The sequence below is a fragment of the Fundulus heteroclitus genome, chromosome 20, assembly GCF_011125445.2.
Source record: "Fundulus heteroclitus isolate FHET01 chromosome 20, MU-UCD_Fhet_4.1, whole genome shotgun sequence".
NCBI classification, from domain to species: Eukaryota; Metazoa; Chordata; class Actinopteri; order Cyprinodontiformes; family Fundulidae; genus Fundulus; species Fundulus heteroclitus.
This window is the reverse complement of record NC_046380.1, coordinates 28875134-28895675: the sequence shown is the minus strand read 5'-3', so window position 1 is coordinate 28895675 and position 20542 is coordinate 28875134. Positions and strand designations below refer to the sequence as shown.

Below are 20542 nucleotides of genomic sequence, written 5' to 3'. Positions count from 1 at the left end.
AAATCGCCACATGGGGGCAGCATAAGGCAATAATCTCCCTTTTTTCCACACCACTCAATCAGAGTAAATGAATCGGAGTAAATTGAGTAAATTAAAGGGGCGTTATCACACCGTTTTGTAGACCAAAGTAGCATTTCTTGCAGTAGAATTTTGGCTTTTTCTTTTCTTTTCACCTTTTAAAGGGGTTAAATACTTATTAAATGCAGGGTGTAAAACGTTATGATGATTGTTATTTTAATGCTTTACCCTGCAGCACTCGGGACCTTTATGGTCTCTTGTGATTTGAAATGAATTATATTTTTAGAAATCCATTTAGTGCATTGCTGTTTATGGCTTAATTTATAATTTGGGCTAACATTGTTTATTTTACAAATATAAAAAGCCAGGTAGCATTTTACTGGATTGATCACTAGTCTTATTTTAAATGTATTAGACATTCTGCTAAATGTGTTGTTTAAAAGTTTGCCACAAGTCATGCAGGGGAGGTGAAAAAAGACATGTATTACAAAATAACACTTTTTTGTTATTTTATAATAAACGCTACAGGAGGCACAAAGCTAACACTGCCCATCGCACGGAATACAGCATTCTCACGGTGAAACATGGTGGTGGCAGCTTCATGCTGTGGAGGGTCACAGTTGATGGGAAGATGGCTGCCCTTCAAGGTTAAAACACTGCTGACCAATAAGAACACAAGGGCCCACCTGAGAATAATATAAAACACTTCAGTGTGAGAAAAAAAAGAAGGCATTCTGGAAATGTGAATACCTACGTTTAATCAACAGTTTCCAGGCACGGACCATCTACACCGCATATATCCCTTTCTTTCCGCGCATCTCAAGCGATCTAGTGATGAGCATCCCGGCTGTGTTTAGAGAACCGGCTCTTTTGGCTCGTCTCAACAAAAAGAACCGGAACTCTTTCGGCTCCCAATGGGCTCTTCAGATTAGGTGTCGGTGATTGTGGTGTACTGCATGATGCTGTATGCACACTACCACATCCATTAATAGCAGGTTATCAGCGTGTCTATTTTTTTTTTTTTTTTTTTTTGCATTTCACTAGATCCAGATGTTTTTCCTTTTCTGGCTGTTGCTCACTTTCTTCATGCCGCCTTTCAAGTAAAGCGCGTTCATTCTCTGGTCCCTTGCTTTCTTTTTCTCTTCCCTGTTCTCCTGTTTTGTCTGTGCTGTGACAGGGAGGACACGACCCTTGACAAATCAAGTGAAAAAACTATGAGAGAAGGGGGTGAAAGTGGCTCCCGATCGTAGCCGGTCCCCGTCGTTCACTTAAAAGAGCCGACTCTCACAGCCGTTTTTATTCGCGACCGGGCGGCACGTCACTAACACGGTTCCCACATTTCCAACAGCAACTGAACGCAGCATTTGACGGGTTGTTCGGCATGGAAAGAAAAGGTAACGTCGCCAACTAAACCAAACGGCTTTGTACATTTTGAACCCGTAACTCACAACTTATTACTATTAGACACTTCTCGCTGGTTACTTGCCCTAGGAGTAGTTGCGGAGGAGATAAAGCAACCCACGCAGGAACCGGTGTAGAGTAACCGTGGACCATGCGCTCTGCTGTGTGTTTCTGTGGTAACATTATGTTAGCATTAGCTTTGTCACATTAGCTTCACATTGCGGACAGTTTGTGCCGAAACATGTTTGTGCCGGGAGGAAATATAGATTTATACACGTCTTGTCGTCACAAACGCTTTTAAATAACAACCAGGAATATTTGTGGCGAAAACAATTTTCAAAGCGAAACGCTCAACGTCGCTGTTAGCCGCTATTTAAAAAAAATACCCATAAGACACCGCTAGGCTCTGTTACCTGCTAACCACATAGCTGCTTTTATTCAGCCGTCACTGTGTTTTTTTTCCACACCTCAGAGAAGTCAAGTATGTTTTCCCCTTGATGTCAGGCGTGGGGGGCTCTGAATTAAACGCGTGTTTTTCTCTGTCACACAAACACATCGCCATGTTTTTTTTTTGTTTTCTTTCTGCTTTTCAGTTCTCGCGATCCAAGCGAGGAAGAAGAGGACGAGGCCGAGGAAACCTGGCAAAAAGTAACCAGAAAACTCTCCCCCTTTTCCCCCCTCTTAAACACATTTTCACACGACAGGTTTCTTTATTCTGATCAGGGAAGTTACTATTTCAGGGACTCACTCCATAAAGAGGATCTGATCTAAATTCATTAAACACAGGGTGATATATTTCAGCACTCTATGTTTTTGTTTGATTTCATAATTATGGCTTCCAGCTAATGAACACACCAAATTCAGCTTCTCATAAAATGTATAGGTGCACCAGTTACTGCATTAATGCGGCGTGCCACGGAGGCGATCGGCCTGTTGCTCTGCTGAGGTTTGCCCAGCTTTGCTTTATTAGTGTCCTATTGCAATTAGATCAAGCCAGTTTGCTGGCCAATCAGGCGCAGTGAAACAATGGTGATTCAACCAGGTGTTGGCACTTTTTGGCGGTCTGAGCAGGTGGCAAGTCCTGCTGAAAAGTGAAGTCTGCATTGCCATAAAACTTGGCAGTAGAGAGAGGATTGAAGCGCTCTAAAGAATACCTGACCAGGGGCTTTGCTGACTCTGGACTTGATAAAACACTGGCTGCTCCATGAAATGCATCATTTCATGTGAAAATTGATATTTGGGACAACTAAGCAACAGTCCAGCCCCTTTTTCTCCTCAGCCCAAAAGCACGGCACCCCTGATGTCTCTGGTTCAGGAATGGTTTAACACAAGGACTCCAACGGTTGCGGTCCAGGATACGTCTGTGTTTGTGTGTGTGAGATGGCTCTTAAAGCACAGACTCCAGGTTCTGTCCACGCCTTCTGAATTTCCCTCAAACTATTGCTTTGTAATCCTCTTAAAGCTTTTAACCTTGTGCACCTTTTTCCTACCACTTAACTTTCCATGAATATGCTTGCATTCAGCATGAGGCTTCTCTAGCGAGAAGACTGTTTGCCGATTGTGTGTTAGGCCACGGCCTCAAATCTAAAAGCCTTTGAATATATCACTCTTTGTTTGATTAATCAGTTTTTTTATTATTATTATTTCAATTAATGAAGCAGAGAAACTTTTCAATTCTTCAAATTTATTGAAATGCACTTGTATTCCTAGTGCTGCAGCTTTGTCTTTTTTCCAGATTACGTTTAGTGCAGGGGTCAGCAACCTTTACAAGCCTCAGAGCCACTTTTGCCCTCGGTCCAGCTAAACAAATTTCTTAGAGCCACAAACGTTACACATCTTTGAAACAAGAGCTTGTTTTTATAGTATACTATAGGAAATTTGTTTATTTTTTTTATATCAAAGATCAAGTTTTATTATTTAAACCAACAGTATTTTTATACTTAGGTATAATGCATTTTCTTCAATTGGACATTTGATTTTTATAGCAAATGGCATCAAAATAATGAAAAAGCAAATTGTTTGCAACCTATTGACAAAAATATACTTCATTTATCTTTAGTAAAATATTCTATACACCATTAGTTTCTTTCTTTCGTTCTATTATGCATATATTGCAGAAGTAAATGCATCCTAAAGCCAGCAATTTTAGATTACCTTTACATTTAGAAACATTGACCAATTTTCTTCCCCCCCTGCATTTTTGCTCTAAGTTTTTAAGAGCCAAAGCTGAAGGTGTAAGGAGCCACAGGTTGCAGACCCCTGGTTTAGTGGAAGTTAAAACATCATGAGACGATAGACGGGGCACAGTTTGATACATGATACATAAAAACGAGGCTTTCAGTTTGCCAGGTGTTGTTTTAATAACTGCTATCAGTACCAAATGTCCAGCTTTTATGATCCAGTAGCCGTTCTAAAGACCCTAAGGTGCCGCTTCGCTGCAATTTGCTTTAATCTTTCAGATCATCCTCCTCGCAGCTCCCGGTCTGACGGTAAATAGTACTATAAAGATATCGGCCAAAATGATTTAGGTACATCTGTGTTAAAGAGACTGTTAGGGGGGGCTGTCATTTTTGCAGTGTTTTTTTTTTTTTTTTTTATTTCTTCCTCACTTACTAACTGTACTCAAAAACGGGTAGTGTTTAATAATCCCTTCATGGTTTGTCTCTACGGCAGTAAAAGATGAGTTTCTTTATCAAGGGTGTCAATAAATGGGGCTCTATGTTTCCATTTAATTGGTGATATGATCTTTATGGGTGTAGTATATGTTTCAGATGGGGGGGGTTCGGGCCCTAATGGTTTGGTCATGGCTTTTTTTTTTTAAGGTGACATAATAAGACAAGCTAGCGGACTGATGCTGCTCGCTGGGACGGGGCAACCTCTGGAGCCTAGAGAACGTCTTAAAGCATCCTGCTGCGCTTCAGGATTTCTAACTTTCTAAAACAATATGGCCTCCCTCGGGTCGACCTTCTTCTCGCAAACGCTGCAGACTTTTAACGCGTGAAGCGCGGATTGCGTTGCTCTTTAAATTGAGAAGGTGTCATTTGTGGGGTTTTAAAAATGTATTTCTTTCTGAATAGCTGGGAAGCAGCCTGATGTTGTTCAGTCTCCAGCTAAGCCTGCCCCTGCTCCCTCCCTCCCTCCCTCCCTCCTGCGCCTCCTATTGTGTGTGCTGTGCTGAGAGGGACTGGGGAAGCACAGAGCATCCAAACAGCAGAGGGGGATAGGGCAGACCTGGTCACAGCCGAGGGTCTGGACACATCTTCCCTCGCCTCGTTCTGGCCGCACTGGTCCGCGTTTTAAGAGGGAGAGACTTTTTGTCCTTTTTGTCATGTGGCTCTTGGACTGGATCTTCTCCATCAACACGGCTGTGGTGAAACTTGCCAGCGGTCTAACGTGCAAGTGAGTCGTCTGTATGCGTTTGTTTGGAAGAGAGACCGGTCACAAGTTTAACGTTGTAATAATGTTGAAACTTGGTGTCTGCGATCACGATGATGGTATCAGCTTCCGCCGAGCCTGACTCGCGTGTTATTAGGATGATGTATTTTTTATGAGGGAGCAGATTGTTGCAGCTTCAGCGAACACCTGCCTGCCTGCTTGTTTCTTTCTGCTCACCATGGGAGAAAAGAACCGATTGTGGATTTTTGTGCAACACGTTTGAATTTTCCGGTGGCGTGACGCTCTCTGATCTCTTTATTTTTCGCATCCCCCGTTAGTCAAACCACCTGTTTAGGTAACTTTTCCTGCGTTGAAGGAAATTTTCATCAACGCGTCTCAGCTCAGGCGAGCGAGCAAGCAGCAGCCGCCTGGGTGCTGGCGAGTTTTTGCCAGTGTTGTGGCTCTCTGTCGTGTTTTTTTTTTTTTTTTTTTTCATCTCTGCTGCTTCTCTCCCAGCTCTAGCTGTGCCTTCATTACATAACCCATCAACTCCTTTCTCCTCTGCAGTCCACTACAGCGCCGTGTTCTCACACTGCAGGTCCTCCTGTCCTGTTTGTGGGACAAATACATTATTACGCCTGTGCAGATTTTATTATGCCTGAAGCTGGGTGACTTCAGGCGGAACAAACTGTTATTTTTTTTTAAGCTGTTTATAACCAAGAGCTGTTGTTTGTGTGAGAGGGGGAAAAAAACCTTCAGTGCAGTAAAGAGTCTGTTTTGGCAGCTTTCTCCTCAGTACAATGCTAGTGGAGAAAAACCTGAAAAGTCATTTGATCAAAACTTTTAAAGTTTGCATACTGTTGCTTTGAGCCTTCTTTTATGACTCCAGTAGGAGCTGGGAGGCTAAAGTGGAGCAATTTACTACTTGGTGTGCATTGCACCCTCTTTCTGCTTCTCAGACACTTTGTATTGATTTGACGTGCAGGGAGGGGAGCTGGGACAGCGGCCTTTCTGGCCCAGCTTTGTTGTGAGGAGCAAAGTCTTCCTCTGCGCCCTCGTTTTATTCTACTTTGTGAAGCGATGCGCTCGCTGGGGCAGCGGGCGACGCTGATGCACGCCGTCACGTTACACGTTTTCCGCCGCGGTGGACATGTCAGGAAGTTGTTTGAGTGTTAGTTTTATCACTAACACTCAAACTTTTGTTGAAACGAGCAAAGGTTCATTCCTCGTGCAATCCAAGTGCGATTCAAACTGAGTCAGTTCTCCAGCTAAAGATTCTGACTTTTATTTTTTTATTTTTTTAAATAGTCTTGAAAACATAAAGCCCATGATGATTCCGGCAAACACCTTGTTTAGCCTCAGCCAGCTGTGTTTCCTGGCATTCCCCTTTTAGACAGAATCTGGATTTTATGAAGCAAATCAGCTGACACTAACTCAAATTAGAGACATAGTGGCAGTTTTATTTTATTTTTCTTGGCTATACCTACCTGGATGATGGTTGGGCAGCGAAGTGACAGGATGCATTAAGCTGCAGCTCGTCTCTGCTGTAGCTGCAAATCGTTTACGCGCTCCCTGCCTGCAGCAGCTTGGTGCAGCGATAGAAGAGACCCGTCTATTAGTTTTAATGCTTAGGGCTTGAGCCCTCAGTTGATGGTTTACAGCCCAGAGGAAAACGTTATCATCAAGGTTAACGCGCGGCGAGAGGCAACATCCGTTCAATACAAAGAGTGCGCGTAACAGGCTGAAACACGCAGAGCAATCGGCGGTATCTAGGAGGTGTTGGAGGGTTTCTCCCCCAAATAGGCTGTTTACAGCTAGGTTGTTGGTTTAGTGAGTGCACTGCTCACCCGTCATAGGGTCAAACTGAAATCAGCGATTTTTTTTTTTTTTTTTTTTTTACATAGGTTTGTCGTTTGCCCTAAAGATGATGATCTCAGGGAGTTTAATGATACTAATGCTGGGTTTCGTGAGCAGAAATCCTTATTTCCAGAACTGTCCAGATCACGGCATGTTTATCAGACATCATTCTGGCCGGAGGAAAGCCGGCTTGGCCTTCGCAAAACAATGTTGGTGTTAAACACAAACCAACAGGGTTGTTATGTTTATACAAGTGTTTAGAAAAATCCAGCCTTTAATTGGAAGGGTGGATGGAGAAATGCAGCTTGACTGGCATTCCAGGGGCGGAAAAACTCCTTTTAGTTTGACCAGTTTACCTAATCTAGAAATTTAATTTCAGCAAAGCGTAGAGTTTTGAAGTGAAAGATGTGCAGCAGCTACGTGAGTATGTGGGTGACTTATGATCCTGTGGGCCTGTTGTTCTTCAAAGCCCCGAGGAATCCCTCCGGACTGCAGGGCATCTGAAAACCCTCTGAAATTCCAGGACATTTTACCCAAACAATCTGATGGAGTTTATCAGAAACCTAGACTGTGTCATCAGTAGATCTTTAGCGAAGGAGATTGGTGTTTGGCTCAGATGAGGAGGGGCTTTGATGTCGCACCTCACCTGCAATGCAGTGCTGGGCTCTCTCCCCCAATCATCTTCCAGCTGTCAGCGAGAGGGGGGCGGGGCCAGAGGCTGACGACAGCCAAGGAGAGTTCTCGGTCAGACGGAGCGATGGAGAGACAGTAGCGGGAGAGGGAGAGGAGAAAGTGAGCAAGAATCAGAGCATGTAGTGGAAGCCTGCAGTCCAGGACTCGGTCTGCAGCGCGGCCTCGCCAGCCACGGCTCCTCTCCTCTCCTCCTCCGTCTCCTCGCTATATTTGCTTGGCTTTCTACTCGTCAGCGCTGGGCGATTTCTGCTGCCCTCTCTCTACTTTTCCACTTGCTCACCACCTCCATATTTTCCTCTTCTGGCGCATGGAGTGAGAGGCTGTTTCAGTACCCGCCCTCCCCTGTCCTCCTCCTGGCCTCCCATCCCATGGGCATCCGTGCATCTTGCAGGTAGGACCTGCATTGTCATGCTGTTTTTATACAGAGCTGTAGCACCCTTCATGCCTCGGCAGCCAGAGCGAGGATTGGGTGCAGGTATCTCCAGTGTTGCTGAGGTCTTTCAACTATCCTGGTGTCTGTGTTTTGATTACAGGGCAATGAGCTGTCTCTGCTCTTTGTGTTGGAAATAACAGGACGAAAACTTACTCCCCTGATGCATGACTTGGAAAAAACACGGTCATGTTGTTCTGGGATCAAATGTCTGATAGTTTTGAGAATGGAATTGGCTCTCCTTAAATGATGTACTATAAGACTAAAAGTGTGTTTAGTGTTTAATGTGACGGTTTTCTGATTAAATGAAGTGGAAATTCAGGCAGTGCTATGTTTCGGAAACGATAAATGCGTCCTTTGCGTCCAGTTTCTGTGAACAGGAAGGGCATGTTTTATTCAAAACAGTGCTGTCACTTCAGAGTCTCGCCATGATTTATGTTGTGCCTCGGTCCTGCAGAGGTGCGCTGTCCTCCAGAGCAAGGACAGCGCCCCCCCCCCTCACTGTAGACATAATGTCCTGGCTCAAGGAAGTCAGGGACTCACTTCGGCCTCCCAGCAGCAACTTAAGATGATCCAACGCCTTTTAATTGGTTTTAATAGGTGGCGGCCGCCGTCGTACTGCAGATGCCGAGGTGACACAGGAGTCTAGGCGGTCGCTATGGCGATGTTAGGTTGCAAAGCATTAAAGCGTGCTGACGATCTGCTCTCAGACGGGTTTGCATCCTCTGACTTTCAGAAGACTCTTCCTGGCTGCTCGTCAGATCGGGTCCTGCAGTAAAGCTCGGCTAATGGCTCCTTTATGCAAGGTCGCCACGATGCTGGCCTGTTTTCTGTAACCTAGCAACTCTACGCTGTATATGGTTTCATGTTGCATGTGTGGAGAAAGTCGCAGCCCTGCACATAACTTCTCTTTAGTGGTGCGAGTTATCTTGTGACTTTCACCTGAGCTGTTCTGTGAGCGTTTTCACAGATTTTCACTAACTGTAGTCAGTGAAGGAGCCTCTTGGTGCTTCTTTTAATGCATTTCTTTATTCTGTCCATCGCTGATGGTTCCAGCAGTCCTCTCTGCACCCCCCCCCAGCCTTACGTCTGTGTTTGTCGCTGTCGTCCAATCAGACCAGAGCCTCACGGTCGCGGAGGGACCTCTCAGCATGGCCAAGCGGACTCTCCCCTTCCAGAGCAGGACGAGGAGATCCTGGGCTCCGACGACGACGAGCAGGAGGATCCCAACGATTACTGCAGGGGTAGGGTCTCTCTCGCTCTTCAGACATCAAAAACATGAAAAATTACTCAGAGGAAATCAGTGTTGGCAAAACTTGATGTTGTTTTATGTCTGTAATGGATAAAGCAGCTGGACTGAATCCACGTTTTGATTTTTATTCCACAGAGCAGCTTAACCTGATACTCCTGTTGTTCTTACCTGCTTTTGGTCAAATACCTTTCAGCTCAGGTGACAGAGAGTCTGTCTTAACACACCCTTTACAATTATTTTTTTTCTGCTTTAATGACTCGAGCAATCGTTTTTACCATAATACAGGTAGAAGATTCAGGCTCAGAACTGTAGATGAAAGAGAAATGAAGTAGAAAAGAATAGTTGGGTGATGGATAACAGAAACAATTCAGCTAAAAAAGGTTCCTACACAGTTTGGCAAAGGTGTGGAATTTGATTTCCATATTTTCTAGCTCTGGATTACTATTAAAGAAAAGTTGTGAATGATGAAATAGACTGTTTCTAATCCAGTCATTTAAATTTTGTGATCTTTTTTCTTTCCCATCATCCTTTCCTCTGTCCATCTTGTCTCTCTCCCTCCTTTGTGGTGTTCCCTCTTTCTTCCTGTCGCTCCATCCCTGTGGCCGTCCTTTATACCTTCCTTCTTTCCAGCCATGTCCATCTTTCCTCCCATCCTTGTGTTGTACAATTCCCTTTCCTGTTATCCTTCCTTTCTTCCAGTATCTGTATTTTTTTTCTCCCAGCTCCCATATTTAAAGCATCCCTGGTGTAGAGATATTTGCCATAAATCAATGCTGGACTGGATTTCTAAATGAATTTTATATGGATCCAAGTTTTTCTTGGAAATATGTGTTGGACCCAAATATACGCTAAACACAGAGCGCCTTATTGTACATGAATGACAACGTTTCAGTTGGTCTTCATGGTTTTTTTGCGTATGCTTTTGTTCAGGTGGATATCATCATGTGAAGATTGGCGACCTGTTCAACGCGAGGTACCATGTGATCCGTAAGCTGGGCTGGGGCCACTTCTCCACCGTGTGGCTGGCCTGGGACATCCAGTAAGTCTGCTCATCAGTTTGAATCTCGCCGAGGTTCTTGCTTTCTGAATGAAACAGTGAATTCAAGACTTAGCAAAAAGATTTTGTACAAGTTGCTGCATATAAGTGATGCATATTGGCGTAGTTGGTTCAGGATTTCTTTAGTAAGCAATTGTTCTGAACGGACACGAATGACCTGATGTTGAGTGATGGGACGAAACTGGAAGCTGTGGTGACAGCCGGTTCTGCCAGCTACTGCCAGCGCAGTGCCTCTAAGAGGTTAGCGCTTCAGATCTGGAAATGATGTCACACCCAAGCTGAGCACGCTCTGAACGTAGGAAAACCAGTATGATTGGCTAATTGTTGTTATGATAAAAGGCGTATTCATTTTCGCAAGCAGAAGCGGTGAAGTACTGCGTATGCTCTCAGGTACAAACTATTTAGCAGCATCAGACGTGCTAAGAAATAGTTTCTACCTGCAACTATTTTTTTAATATAAGCAGCCGCCATATTGAACATTGAGCTGTGGGCGGCTCAGAGACGTCCAGCTTTCCACTTTAGAAATCCAACAAGAAGATGTTTTTGTTTCGATGCCGACTGAAAATCCGACTTATGATTATAAAGACTACTCAACAAAATTCTCCTATTAGTTTCACCTTTTTCACCTTTTAACTACATGTTACTTTATCCTAAATGTCTTTTGAATTTATTAATGATCTTTTTGAAAAGTGTATTCTGATTTGATACATATTTCATGCATGTTTTTGTCATTTCCAGAGAGAAGCGCTTCGTGGCGATGAAGGTTGTAAAAAGTGCTGAACATTATACAGAGACGGCCCTGGACGAAATCAAGCTGCTCAAATCTGTAAGGCACACATATACAGTTACATATTGTATATATAGTTGTTACTGTATAAAATATTTACCTGTTTCCTCCGTATGTCTTTTAACCAGAGTAAACCTTTACTGTTTCAGGTTAATTAAGCTTCATTCTATCTACCAGTATTCATATTCTGAATCAGAAGTTTATCTACACTAAAATTACTGTGTAATTAGATAATTTTGGAAAGCCCAAATGATGATTATCGTACGTGGTACTCTAAGTGTTTCACAGGTTGTTTCACAACATTGTAGTTGGGTGAAGGCACCCCTCCAGCACACTGCCACCTTGTGTGCCATCACAGAAAAATATAAAAAGATACGAGCCACGTCCAGAGGAATTGAATTTACAGACCTCCGTGGGTCTGGTTCATCTGTAGGTGGCACCATCACTTTTCCCAAACCGTATAGACATAACAGCAGTGTCCAGCCATCATGCTGTTCAGAAAGGAGACGGGGTTTTGATCCACAGATGAGTGTTTTGATGCAGAATGTGTGAATTAACCCAAGAACGAAGGCTTAAAGGCAGTGTGAAACGGCACGTTCTGTCCTTTAGCAGATCAAAATCCTTTTGTTTGTAACGGACCTAAAACTGGAAAGCTTTAATCTGATCTAATGTCGGTGAAGAAACATTTTTTTTATGTCCCTCATCATCACTGTTAATTTTAATTTTTTTATTTTATTTCCAGGTGAGAAACACGGATCCCAGAGATCCCAGCAGAGAGAAGGTGGTGCAGCTGCTAGACGACTTCAAAATCTCCGGCATGAATGGAACTCGTATCCTGTAGTCCGGAAAATGTTTCAGGATAAAGAGTTGCATCTTCCATCTTGTTCTTTAAGTTGCTAGCCTGTCGCTAAATGTCAGGGCCGATGAAAGGCTGCAGGCTGCTAGTTATTCGTGCCACCTGTTGATTCTGTGCTAGAGATCTCCTTGACTCTGGTTCCTTCAGATGTATGTATGGTCTTTGAGGTCCTGGGCTACCACCTTCTGAAGTGGATTATAAAATCGAACTATCAAGGCCTGCCCCAGCCTTGTGTGAAAAGCATCATACGACAGGTAGAGCACAAAAAACACAAAACGGAGTTCAGGGAATCAAAATGTCAAACGTTCAGCGTGTCAAACCTGACTTTATTCTCTTACACTTGAATCCATTTCACCCAAAAGATCCTTCTTCTTTTTGACCCGACTCTTCTGCAGGTTCTGCAGGGCCTAGACTACCTCCACACCAAGTGTAAGATCATTCACACAGACATTAAACCTGAAAACATCCTGCTGACCGTCAACGAGCCCTATATTAAGAAGATGGCTGCTGAGGCTACACAGTGGCAGAAGTCTGGTGCTCCGCCTCCATCTGGATCTGCAGGTAACAACTTCCTATCTTTTACACCTTAACAAAAAATTAATAGATTTGAATGCTTCTGTGATCCAGCGTTTTTTGCTTTTGTTTAGAAATTTCCTTCACAACACTTTGAAACTGGCTGAAACATGTGGAGGAACTGAAATATATCTTTAACTATTACATATAATTTGATCAAGCGATGTTATTCTGGTGGATCCTTAAATTTACAGATTGCCAAGTACCTAAGCAGCTTATACAGTGCCTCGTCTTAGGTTTTCAAACCCCGTAAACATTTTTGTCACATTCCAACCACAAACGCCAAAGTATTTTATTGGGATTTTATGCGATAGAGCAGGAGTGCCGTATAGAGATGAAAGCCCACCATAACCCGACTGAGAATCTGTTTAATGAAATGAATCATTGATCTTTGTTATAATAAGATAATCTGTCTGGATCAATATTTTAGCTGACACATAATTGATTTCTTAACCAAAATTATAACCTCTCAATATTCTCCCATTTTTCACTTCATGCTACCCTGTGTTGGTCTCTTGTATTGTAAATTTAAGGCACATTTTAATTATATACTGTGATTTTTAAAGCACAATTACGCTCCCTCTTTTTTGATATAGTCACTTGTACTAAATTTGATGACATTGTTCAGAAGCTTGAGCGTTTTCAGTCTAAATCTGTTTCTAATAAAAGCGGCGAGCTGAGCCGCGTCTGCTATGAGTCACCGCTGGATTGGTTACGGCTGTTATCGTCTCGCTTAGAGAAATGTATGAGACTCCTGCTGAGCACCGAGCCTCTGCACAGGCAGTCTGTTAGCAGAGCGGATGTAAACTCAGCCACCAGAACAGAATACTAATTATAGAGGGGCTATGAATGTGCTGCCGATCACTCAACATTATTTTCCTTTGATTTATCCCGTCTCCTACAGTCAGTACAGCTCCTGCACCCAAAGCTGTAAGTCCTTTTTAGAGTTTTTTTTCCATATATTAAGATTTGAGAGCGGGGAATTCTGAGTTTAGAATCCAATGCTGTGTTTTCCATGTTTAGATGGCAAAAATGTCAAAGAACAAGAAAAAGAAGATGAAGAAAAAACAAAAGAAGCAGGCCGAACAGCTGGAGAAGAGGATTCAGGAGATGGAGGGAGGAGCTTTGCCTGATGGTGCGGAGGAAGATGAGGATGAGGAGACGGAGACTAATGAAGATGCGTCCTCAGCTACCCTTTCTAACTCTTCCACGTTGCCAGACACTGCTAACCATACGAGCACAGGTGAATAACGGTTTCAAATCTGCTCTTCTCTTTGGATCTCGGGCAAACGCTCCTCTGACAGCGTCATGGCTCCTATTAGCTATTTAGAATCTCTTTGCTTTAGTTAAGACATGTTTTATTGGCTGAAAAGGGGCTTCTAGAGTCTAGATATGCCGGTAATCCGATTTGGGTAATTCCCATGTTTGGTCAGTCTGGAAAAAAGTAACAAATGGTCAAATATTTGCACTTCAAGAATATTCCCTCTCCCATCGTTTTCTTGCTTCCTTCCTTCCTTGAGGAATAGAAAACAGTGTATGTAATATTTGTACATCCATAATTTTCCTGTTAGTCCTGTTTTCCTCTCATCGCTCCATCCACCGTTAAATCAAACCTTCCTTTTAAAATTAATGTTTTAAAGACGCTTCTGTTAAAACTGACTTAGGTTTGAGAATGAGGGAAATTTGAGTTTGAAAAAGTACAGACTATTGACCTGAAATTACGCTATATTGCCAAATACTCATCCAGATAGTGGAAATCAGGTGTTGCAGTCACTTCCATTGCCACAGGTGTATAAAATCAAACACCAGGCATTAAGACTGTTTCTACAAACATTTGTGAAAGAAATGGTCGCTCTCAGAGCTCAGAGTTGCAGCCTGGTTCTGTGATACGATGCTACAAGTGGATCAGGTCCAGTCATGAAATTTAATCGCTCCTAAATATCCCACAGTCAGCTGTCAGCAGTATTATAACAAAGTGGGAATGACAGCAACTCAGCCACACAGTGGTAGGCCACCCAAAGCCCTTCCTCCTTCAACATGACTCCACCAGAGCACAGAGCAAGGTCCATGAAGACATGGATGACCTTGACTGGCCTTCAGAGTCCAGATCTCAACCCTATAAAACACGTTTGGGATGAATTAGAGCGGAGACTGAGAACCAACATCAGTGTCTGACCTCAGAAAGTCGCTTCTGAAAGAGAGGTTGAAAAATCCCCACAAACTCTTCAGAACCTCATAGATAGCCTTTTCAGAACAGTTGAGGGATTTAAAGCTGCAAAGGGTGGACCAAAATTATATAAAACCATATGGATGAAGATTGGGATGTCGCTTTAGTCCATATGTGAGTCAAAGCAAATACTGTTTAGAAAGTGGTGGAACCCTGATGAAAATTAAATCTTTGCCTGACTGAAGTAGGATTTCATGTTATTTCCCCCCAGGCCAAGAAATGCTCCTAAGATTCTTGTAGAATACAAGAAAACGTTTCTTTTCTAGAACTACTTCAGTGTGTCAGCTGTGGCTGGAAAGGGTTACAATTATCAGATAGTCTCTCCATCATCAGCTGATGGGTTGAGCTGTGCTCCCTCCTTGGTCTTCATGATGCTGTTAAATACTAGTCGGCTCTAAAGACCACTCTACACAGGTGGACTGCGTTTAGCCTTGCATACAGCACTTTTTACAATCCTTACTTGTAAAAACTTTGAGAATTTGAGTGTTGATCCGTCAGGTAGCATAATTATGTATTAATAAAACAATTAATCAAGCCTAGGTGATAATCCAGCCTATTTTTGCTTCAGACTCCACTCCCGAGGAGCAGCCCCCTCTGCCGCCTCAGATCGGCCATCAGACAGCGGGAGCGGCCAAGGAGGAGAACCGACTGGAAATCAACTGCAACGGCCATTCCTCCTTACCGGAGACAAAGGACCGTTCAGAAACCCAAGGGACCAAGCAGTCTGTGGAGAACCAGGAGGACCAGCAGAACGCCAACCAGCCAGAAAGCAAGGCAGAGACTCCAGACACTTTATGTGACAAAGAGGAGCCTGAAGGCAGCGACGCCTCACCCGGAGAACCCGAGCCCCAGCAGCTCCCCGCTTCGCTCGGCTCGGACGCCGCCGTGGAGCCGGACGGTGGCCTACGAGAGAGGAAGAAGACGGAGGACATCGACGCTCAAGCTGAGAACAAGAGGGGAAGTGAAGACGAGGACAGGCAGAGTGGTTAGTTACAGAACCAATGTTGGTTTCTCCTTTTAATAGAGCTCATTAAACTTAAAAGATTTGCAAAATATTCAAGTTATTTGTGCATTTCTTCTACAGTTAAACTGAGTTTTATTTGAAGATATTGTTTTTATTAAGTCTAGAGTTCAATTTCTTACTCATTATCTCATAAATGTACATGGAAATTATTTTATTAGAGATTTCATATGAATATTAAAGAATTTAACATGACATGCTGCATTTTCTCAAAAATAAAAAAAATTTAATTCAGATTTAAACCATGTTTTAGTTTAATGCGTGACAGATGTGGTCAGAAAGCGTTTGCTGAGCTTCTAAACTGTGCATATGAATGCATCTTTTTCTACACGCTTCACACATTAAATCATTTGCTCCGTTCTAATTCGATAACAAACACTGTAAGCGCACTGCAGCAGCAGTGAAATACCTGGACATGTTGTTTTATGTAGAGTGTGGCGTTAAAGATGACTCGGTACCAGTCCTCATCTCCTCCGCTCTCTGCCAGGTTCAGCAGGCAGCATGTTGGTAAACCCCCTGGACCCTCTCAACGCCGACAAGCTGCAGGTCAAGATCGCTGACCTGGGCAATGCTTGCTGGGTGGTGAGTAAAAATATGCCCCCTCCCCTCCATCAGCAGCAAGTTGACTACATGTGGGCGTTATCGGATGGGGCTCTATTGGAGCTGAAGCCTTTTCTTTTGTCGATTTGTTTTTTAGATTATGTTGCTCACCTGTTCATTTCGGCATCTGTGAATTTTACTAAACCCTTTACTTTGTTTTTGCAGCACAAACATTTTACAGATGACATCCAGACACGGCAATACCGCTCGCTTGAGGTTCTGATCGGCGCTGGTTACAGTACTCCAGCTGACATCTGGAGTACAGCCTGCATGGTAAAACCCAAACACTGGACTGTTAAAGTTACAGCGTCCCTGATGAAGAAATGTACAAACGCCTTAGAATAACTGGTATTATATGGACTCTGTGCCACTTTTAGTGCACTTCTCTAGCATTGACTTCTGTAGTTATAGTTTATTTTTTAGTGTCATAGTCCAAAGAAACAGGAAGTCATGCATTAATGACTAATGAGTTTTTTCTAGACCTATTGATTAAAGTAAGATATCAATACAAATGTTTCAGTCCCATTGATCCTGTAAGAAAGAAATAAAATATAGTGTTTTAGCAGGAAAGGGCTTACTGGTTTATAAAATTGCTATTTTTTTAAGAGAGGCAGAAACCCCAAATAAAATAAATTGACTGATTTACTATAATTGAATGGTCCGTAACTCTGACTGTGTGTGTTTTTCGTCAGGCCTTCGAGCTTGCTACTGGAGATTATCTGTTTGAACCGCACTCTGGAGAGGACTACTCCAGAGATGAAGGTTAGTTCTGCCAAGAGGTTCAGAAAGGAGAACATCCTCCACAAGTGGCAATCTGCCTTCAGATGATTTAGTTTTTATTTTCCCTTTCCGGATTAATAAAGTATTCTTCAATTAATTTTCCAAAGTGGATTCAATTTGAGGCCTGAAAAAATGTCAGAGCATAAAACGATTCAAGTTCTGACTGGATGGAAACATTAGTATTAAGATGTGTTTTTTCTTTAAAGTCTAGTTCTTTCTTTCCCAGATAAAGGGTGTTGGAGACATTTTAAAAACTTCCTTAGCTTTTAATATTTGGTCAGTTGCAAGAGTAACTTTTTGTATATATTTTTTGGAGCTTTTTGTGATGGACCAGCACAAAGTGTTGTTATATTCGAAGGAAGAGAACAAGATTTGTGGATTTCAACACTATTTATAACCAAAAGCCTGAAAAGTGAGGCCTGTAAGTGTAAGCAGCCATCTTTTCTGACACCTATCAATCAAATCTGTTGACCTCTAAGTTTTTTTTTAATTGTTGGGAAGATGAAGGCTATGTTAAATTATGAATATGAATAAAATCTAATCAGTTTCTCACTCTTTTCAAAATGCATGATATTGGAGACATTCACTAAAACAATTAACTAATTTCTTTAGGGTCACAGATTTACTAATTAGTAATTACACTAATGTTCTTCTTTAGGGATTCGGTTGTCCAAAAAAGCACGAAGCTCACAACTATGTGACAAGAGAGGTGCACAGGAAATAAAAGTTAAAATGCTTTATTTAGCTAATAGGGAAACTCAAATCAACAAGGGCTGATCAGGCACGCTCTGGGTTAATGAAGGGGTTTTGCTCATAGTTTGAGGTTTTATTGTCGATTCAAAGGCAGGAAGACCTATAGATCTAGCCACGTCCCACCCCAAAAAGCAGCGCTGATCAAAAGCACTTTGTACCGCGTCTTCTCACCTCTCAGAGAACGCGGCTTGATCTCCTCTGCAGTTCTCACCGTTGCTGAGCGCTGACGTGAATGTCTCCACAGCTACTGTTCGACCCGGCCAGAAGGTGGTAATGTGGAAGGGGTTTCCTAGCCGTCTGATCTGGCCCAGGTCGTTTGAATCACTTTGGATCACTCAGAAGCCCAGTTGGATATAGAGACAAAAAAAAAAAACTCCAGATGAAACAATATTTAGGAGATGAACAGCTAAGAGGGATCAGTTCCATCGGGCTTCTCCCTCCTGATGATTATCCTAAACACACATACAAGAATCCTTTTCTGACGGAAACCATGTGTCCTTTTTTTCTTCCACAGTTGTTTTATTCATGTAACTCTTTAAAAATCCATTTGGCTTCGAGGTTGCAGCAAAATGTAGAAAAGTTAATGGGGTGTACTTCTCTACGTCTTTTTAACAGATGTTATTTTTTTATGCACTCTTTCTGTCTGTGTGACTCTTGGTGTGTTCCTGCCTCCCTGCAGATCACATAGCGCTCATCATCGAGCTGCTCGGGAAGGTTCCTCGGAAGCTGATCGTGGCGGGCAAATACACCAAGGAGTTTTTCACCAAGAAAGGTAAAAGGCACCTGCCCGCCGCCAGCTGCCCGCTGCAGATTTCAGTTTGAAAGCTGATGAAAAGATAACTATTTTAGGCTAAACCACGTGATGCCTCCAGAGGGCAGCCATCTGCTGGGATTAACTGAAGCGCAGCTATTTGATGTTGAGCTCTGCAGCCAGACTGACGAAACTTGTTTCTCCCAGGCGACCTGCGACACATCACCAAGCTGAAGCCGTGGGGTCTGTTCGACGTCTTGGTGGAGAAGTACGAGTGGTCCAAGGAGGAGGCGCACTCTTTCAGCAGCTTCCTGCTGCCCATGCTAGACCTGGTGCCTGAAAGGAGAGCCACAGCGGCCCAGTGCCTCTCCCACCCATGGCTCGCGTCCTAAAGCCTGCACGCCACCACCCTTTTTCTATTGTGAAGCAGCCCAGCCAGCAAATGCATTCATGTCTGCGAGCAGGATCCCCCGTCGTGGTGCCCGTACTGTTGTCAGCGTACCTGCACACATCCAAGCGATGGAGAGGAAGACCGTCCAGGCTTTGTCCTGATCTGGATTTCACTAATTGGGGAACCTTCAGTACCGCTCACTCCTTGTACTTTTAGCATTTATTTTTCCTTTTTTTCTTCTGACTGCAGCTCCATCGCTGGTGCACATTCTTTCTCTTCAAGAACTGAAATTTGCACTTTTTCTACACGGACAGGAGCGCCAGAGGCAATCTTGAAACGTTAAGCCATGGAAGCTGCAGGGCGTCGTATAGTTCACCGTTGAGCCAAATCTTTGCCAATCGTCATGTGCCAGCTTCTCCACTTTTGGCTCAAAACTGTGTGTTCAGAGTTTATCCCTGCACAGCGCTTGCTAAATTAAAAAGCAACCAGTGATCTTTTAAGTGCTGTCATCTGAAAAATTATCATCTCAGTCAACAAACAGGAAGAAAAATATATTAATTTTTGTACATTTTTACACAAACGGCTCCACAGGATTAGAAAGCAGACGTTTAATGCAGTGAGCGTCAGTGATAATTGTCCAAAAAAACAGACTCTGACAACCAGATTAGTTTCATTTGAGGCATCGTCAAGGTTCTTTATTATTTAAAATTTTCATGCAGCATTTGGTGTGAGGGTGTGAACAGTTTTAATAGACTCAGTTATACTTGGACAGTGAAATCAAACCTTACATGGATCAGCATCCAGTGTACAGAACATTGTACCAAAGAGTTTGGCTTAATGCAGGTTCTGAACAAAGCAGTGAGCAGCAAAAAGGTGTTATTTCTATTTTTTTCCTGAAGGGCTTAAAATGTTTTGTTGTTTATGATCAGGCAATAAATTCAGCTTCTGTACAAGACTTAATTTCCCCATGAATGTGCTGGTTTAACAAAAGATTGTATCAACTGCAGATAGTTTTTACTTTTGACCTTCGTTACAGTTGTCATACATTTTTAATGCAAGTTTGATGTCCATGTCTTCCGTCTATACTTCATTCTGTAGATAATGAGAATAAACACTTTTCCAAATTAGTTTGCCTCCTAAATTGAAGGTTTTTTTTTAGTAACTTGGTAATTTTAGTAATTCATTTTATTTAAAGCTACAAGCAAGACGTTTGTGGAACAGACATCTGGTAGGGTGTACCTTGCCAAAAATATAGTTAACTTTGTCCACATTTTTTCATGTTAAAACAAACTGAGCGTATTTTATAGGTTGTTAATAATGTGATGGGCCAACAAAGGGTAGCAGTGCCATTATATTACAACATTTGCAGCATTTTCTTTGCAAATAAAGATCTGTTACGTGTGTTCATTTGTGTTCTGGCCCTCTGAGTCAATACTTCAACTCTCGCTTTGCTGCAAGTACAGCTGCGAGTCTTTTCAGGCATCCAGCTCCTTTGCTCACCTAGAAAAGCTGAGCAAGCAAAAGTAAATTCCTTCCAACGATTATCTGCATAGAGGGCAGATATTGTGGCGTGTATAACGTTTTCCTCTCAACGAATGGTCTTCATCGTCAAGCTATTTGTTCGCTGGTGTTCTCTTAACAAACCTCAGGGACTTCACAGAACACCTCGATTTATACCGAGATACACACAAGTGGAGTAAATTTCACCAATCAGGCAATT

At 42.8% G+C, this 20542-nt stretch overlaps 1 protein-coding gene across 3 annotated transcripts; it reads left to right on the top strand.

Annotated features, from left to right (window-relative positions):
* The first annotated feature begins 1285 nt into the window (after nucleotides 1-1285).
* srpk1b (SRSF protein kinase 1b) lies at nucleotides 1286-19949 on the top strand. Of its 3 annotated transcripts, XM_021320459.2 has the most exons (16): nucleotides 1286-1412; nucleotides 2013-2067; nucleotides 8891-9018; nucleotides 9957-10065; nucleotides 10822-10909; nucleotides 11613-11700; nucleotides 11874-11980; nucleotides 12122-12287; nucleotides 13204-13229; nucleotides 13323-13542; nucleotides 15095-15511; nucleotides 16035-16129; nucleotides 16313-16420; nucleotides 16840-16909; nucleotides 18360-18452; nucleotides 18639-19949. In XM_021320459.2, exons 1-16 carry the CDS (start codon nucleotides 1400-1402, stop codon nucleotides 18821-18823), a joined length of 1968 nt encoding a protein of 655 aa, XP_021176134.2. In that variant the 5' UTR covers nucleotides 1286-1399; the 3' UTR covers nucleotides 18824-19949. The 3 variants fall into 3 exon arrangements, with proteins under 3 accessions (XP_021176134.2, XP_036007322.1, XP_021176135.2); XM_036151429.1 differs by lacking the exons at nucleotides 1286-1412; nucleotides 2013-2067 and adding an exon at nucleotides 4733-4818; XM_021320460.2 differs by lacking the exons at nucleotides 1286-1412; nucleotides 2013-2067 and adding an exon at nucleotides 6942-7735.
* Nucleotides 19950-20542: the final 593 nt, after the last annotated feature.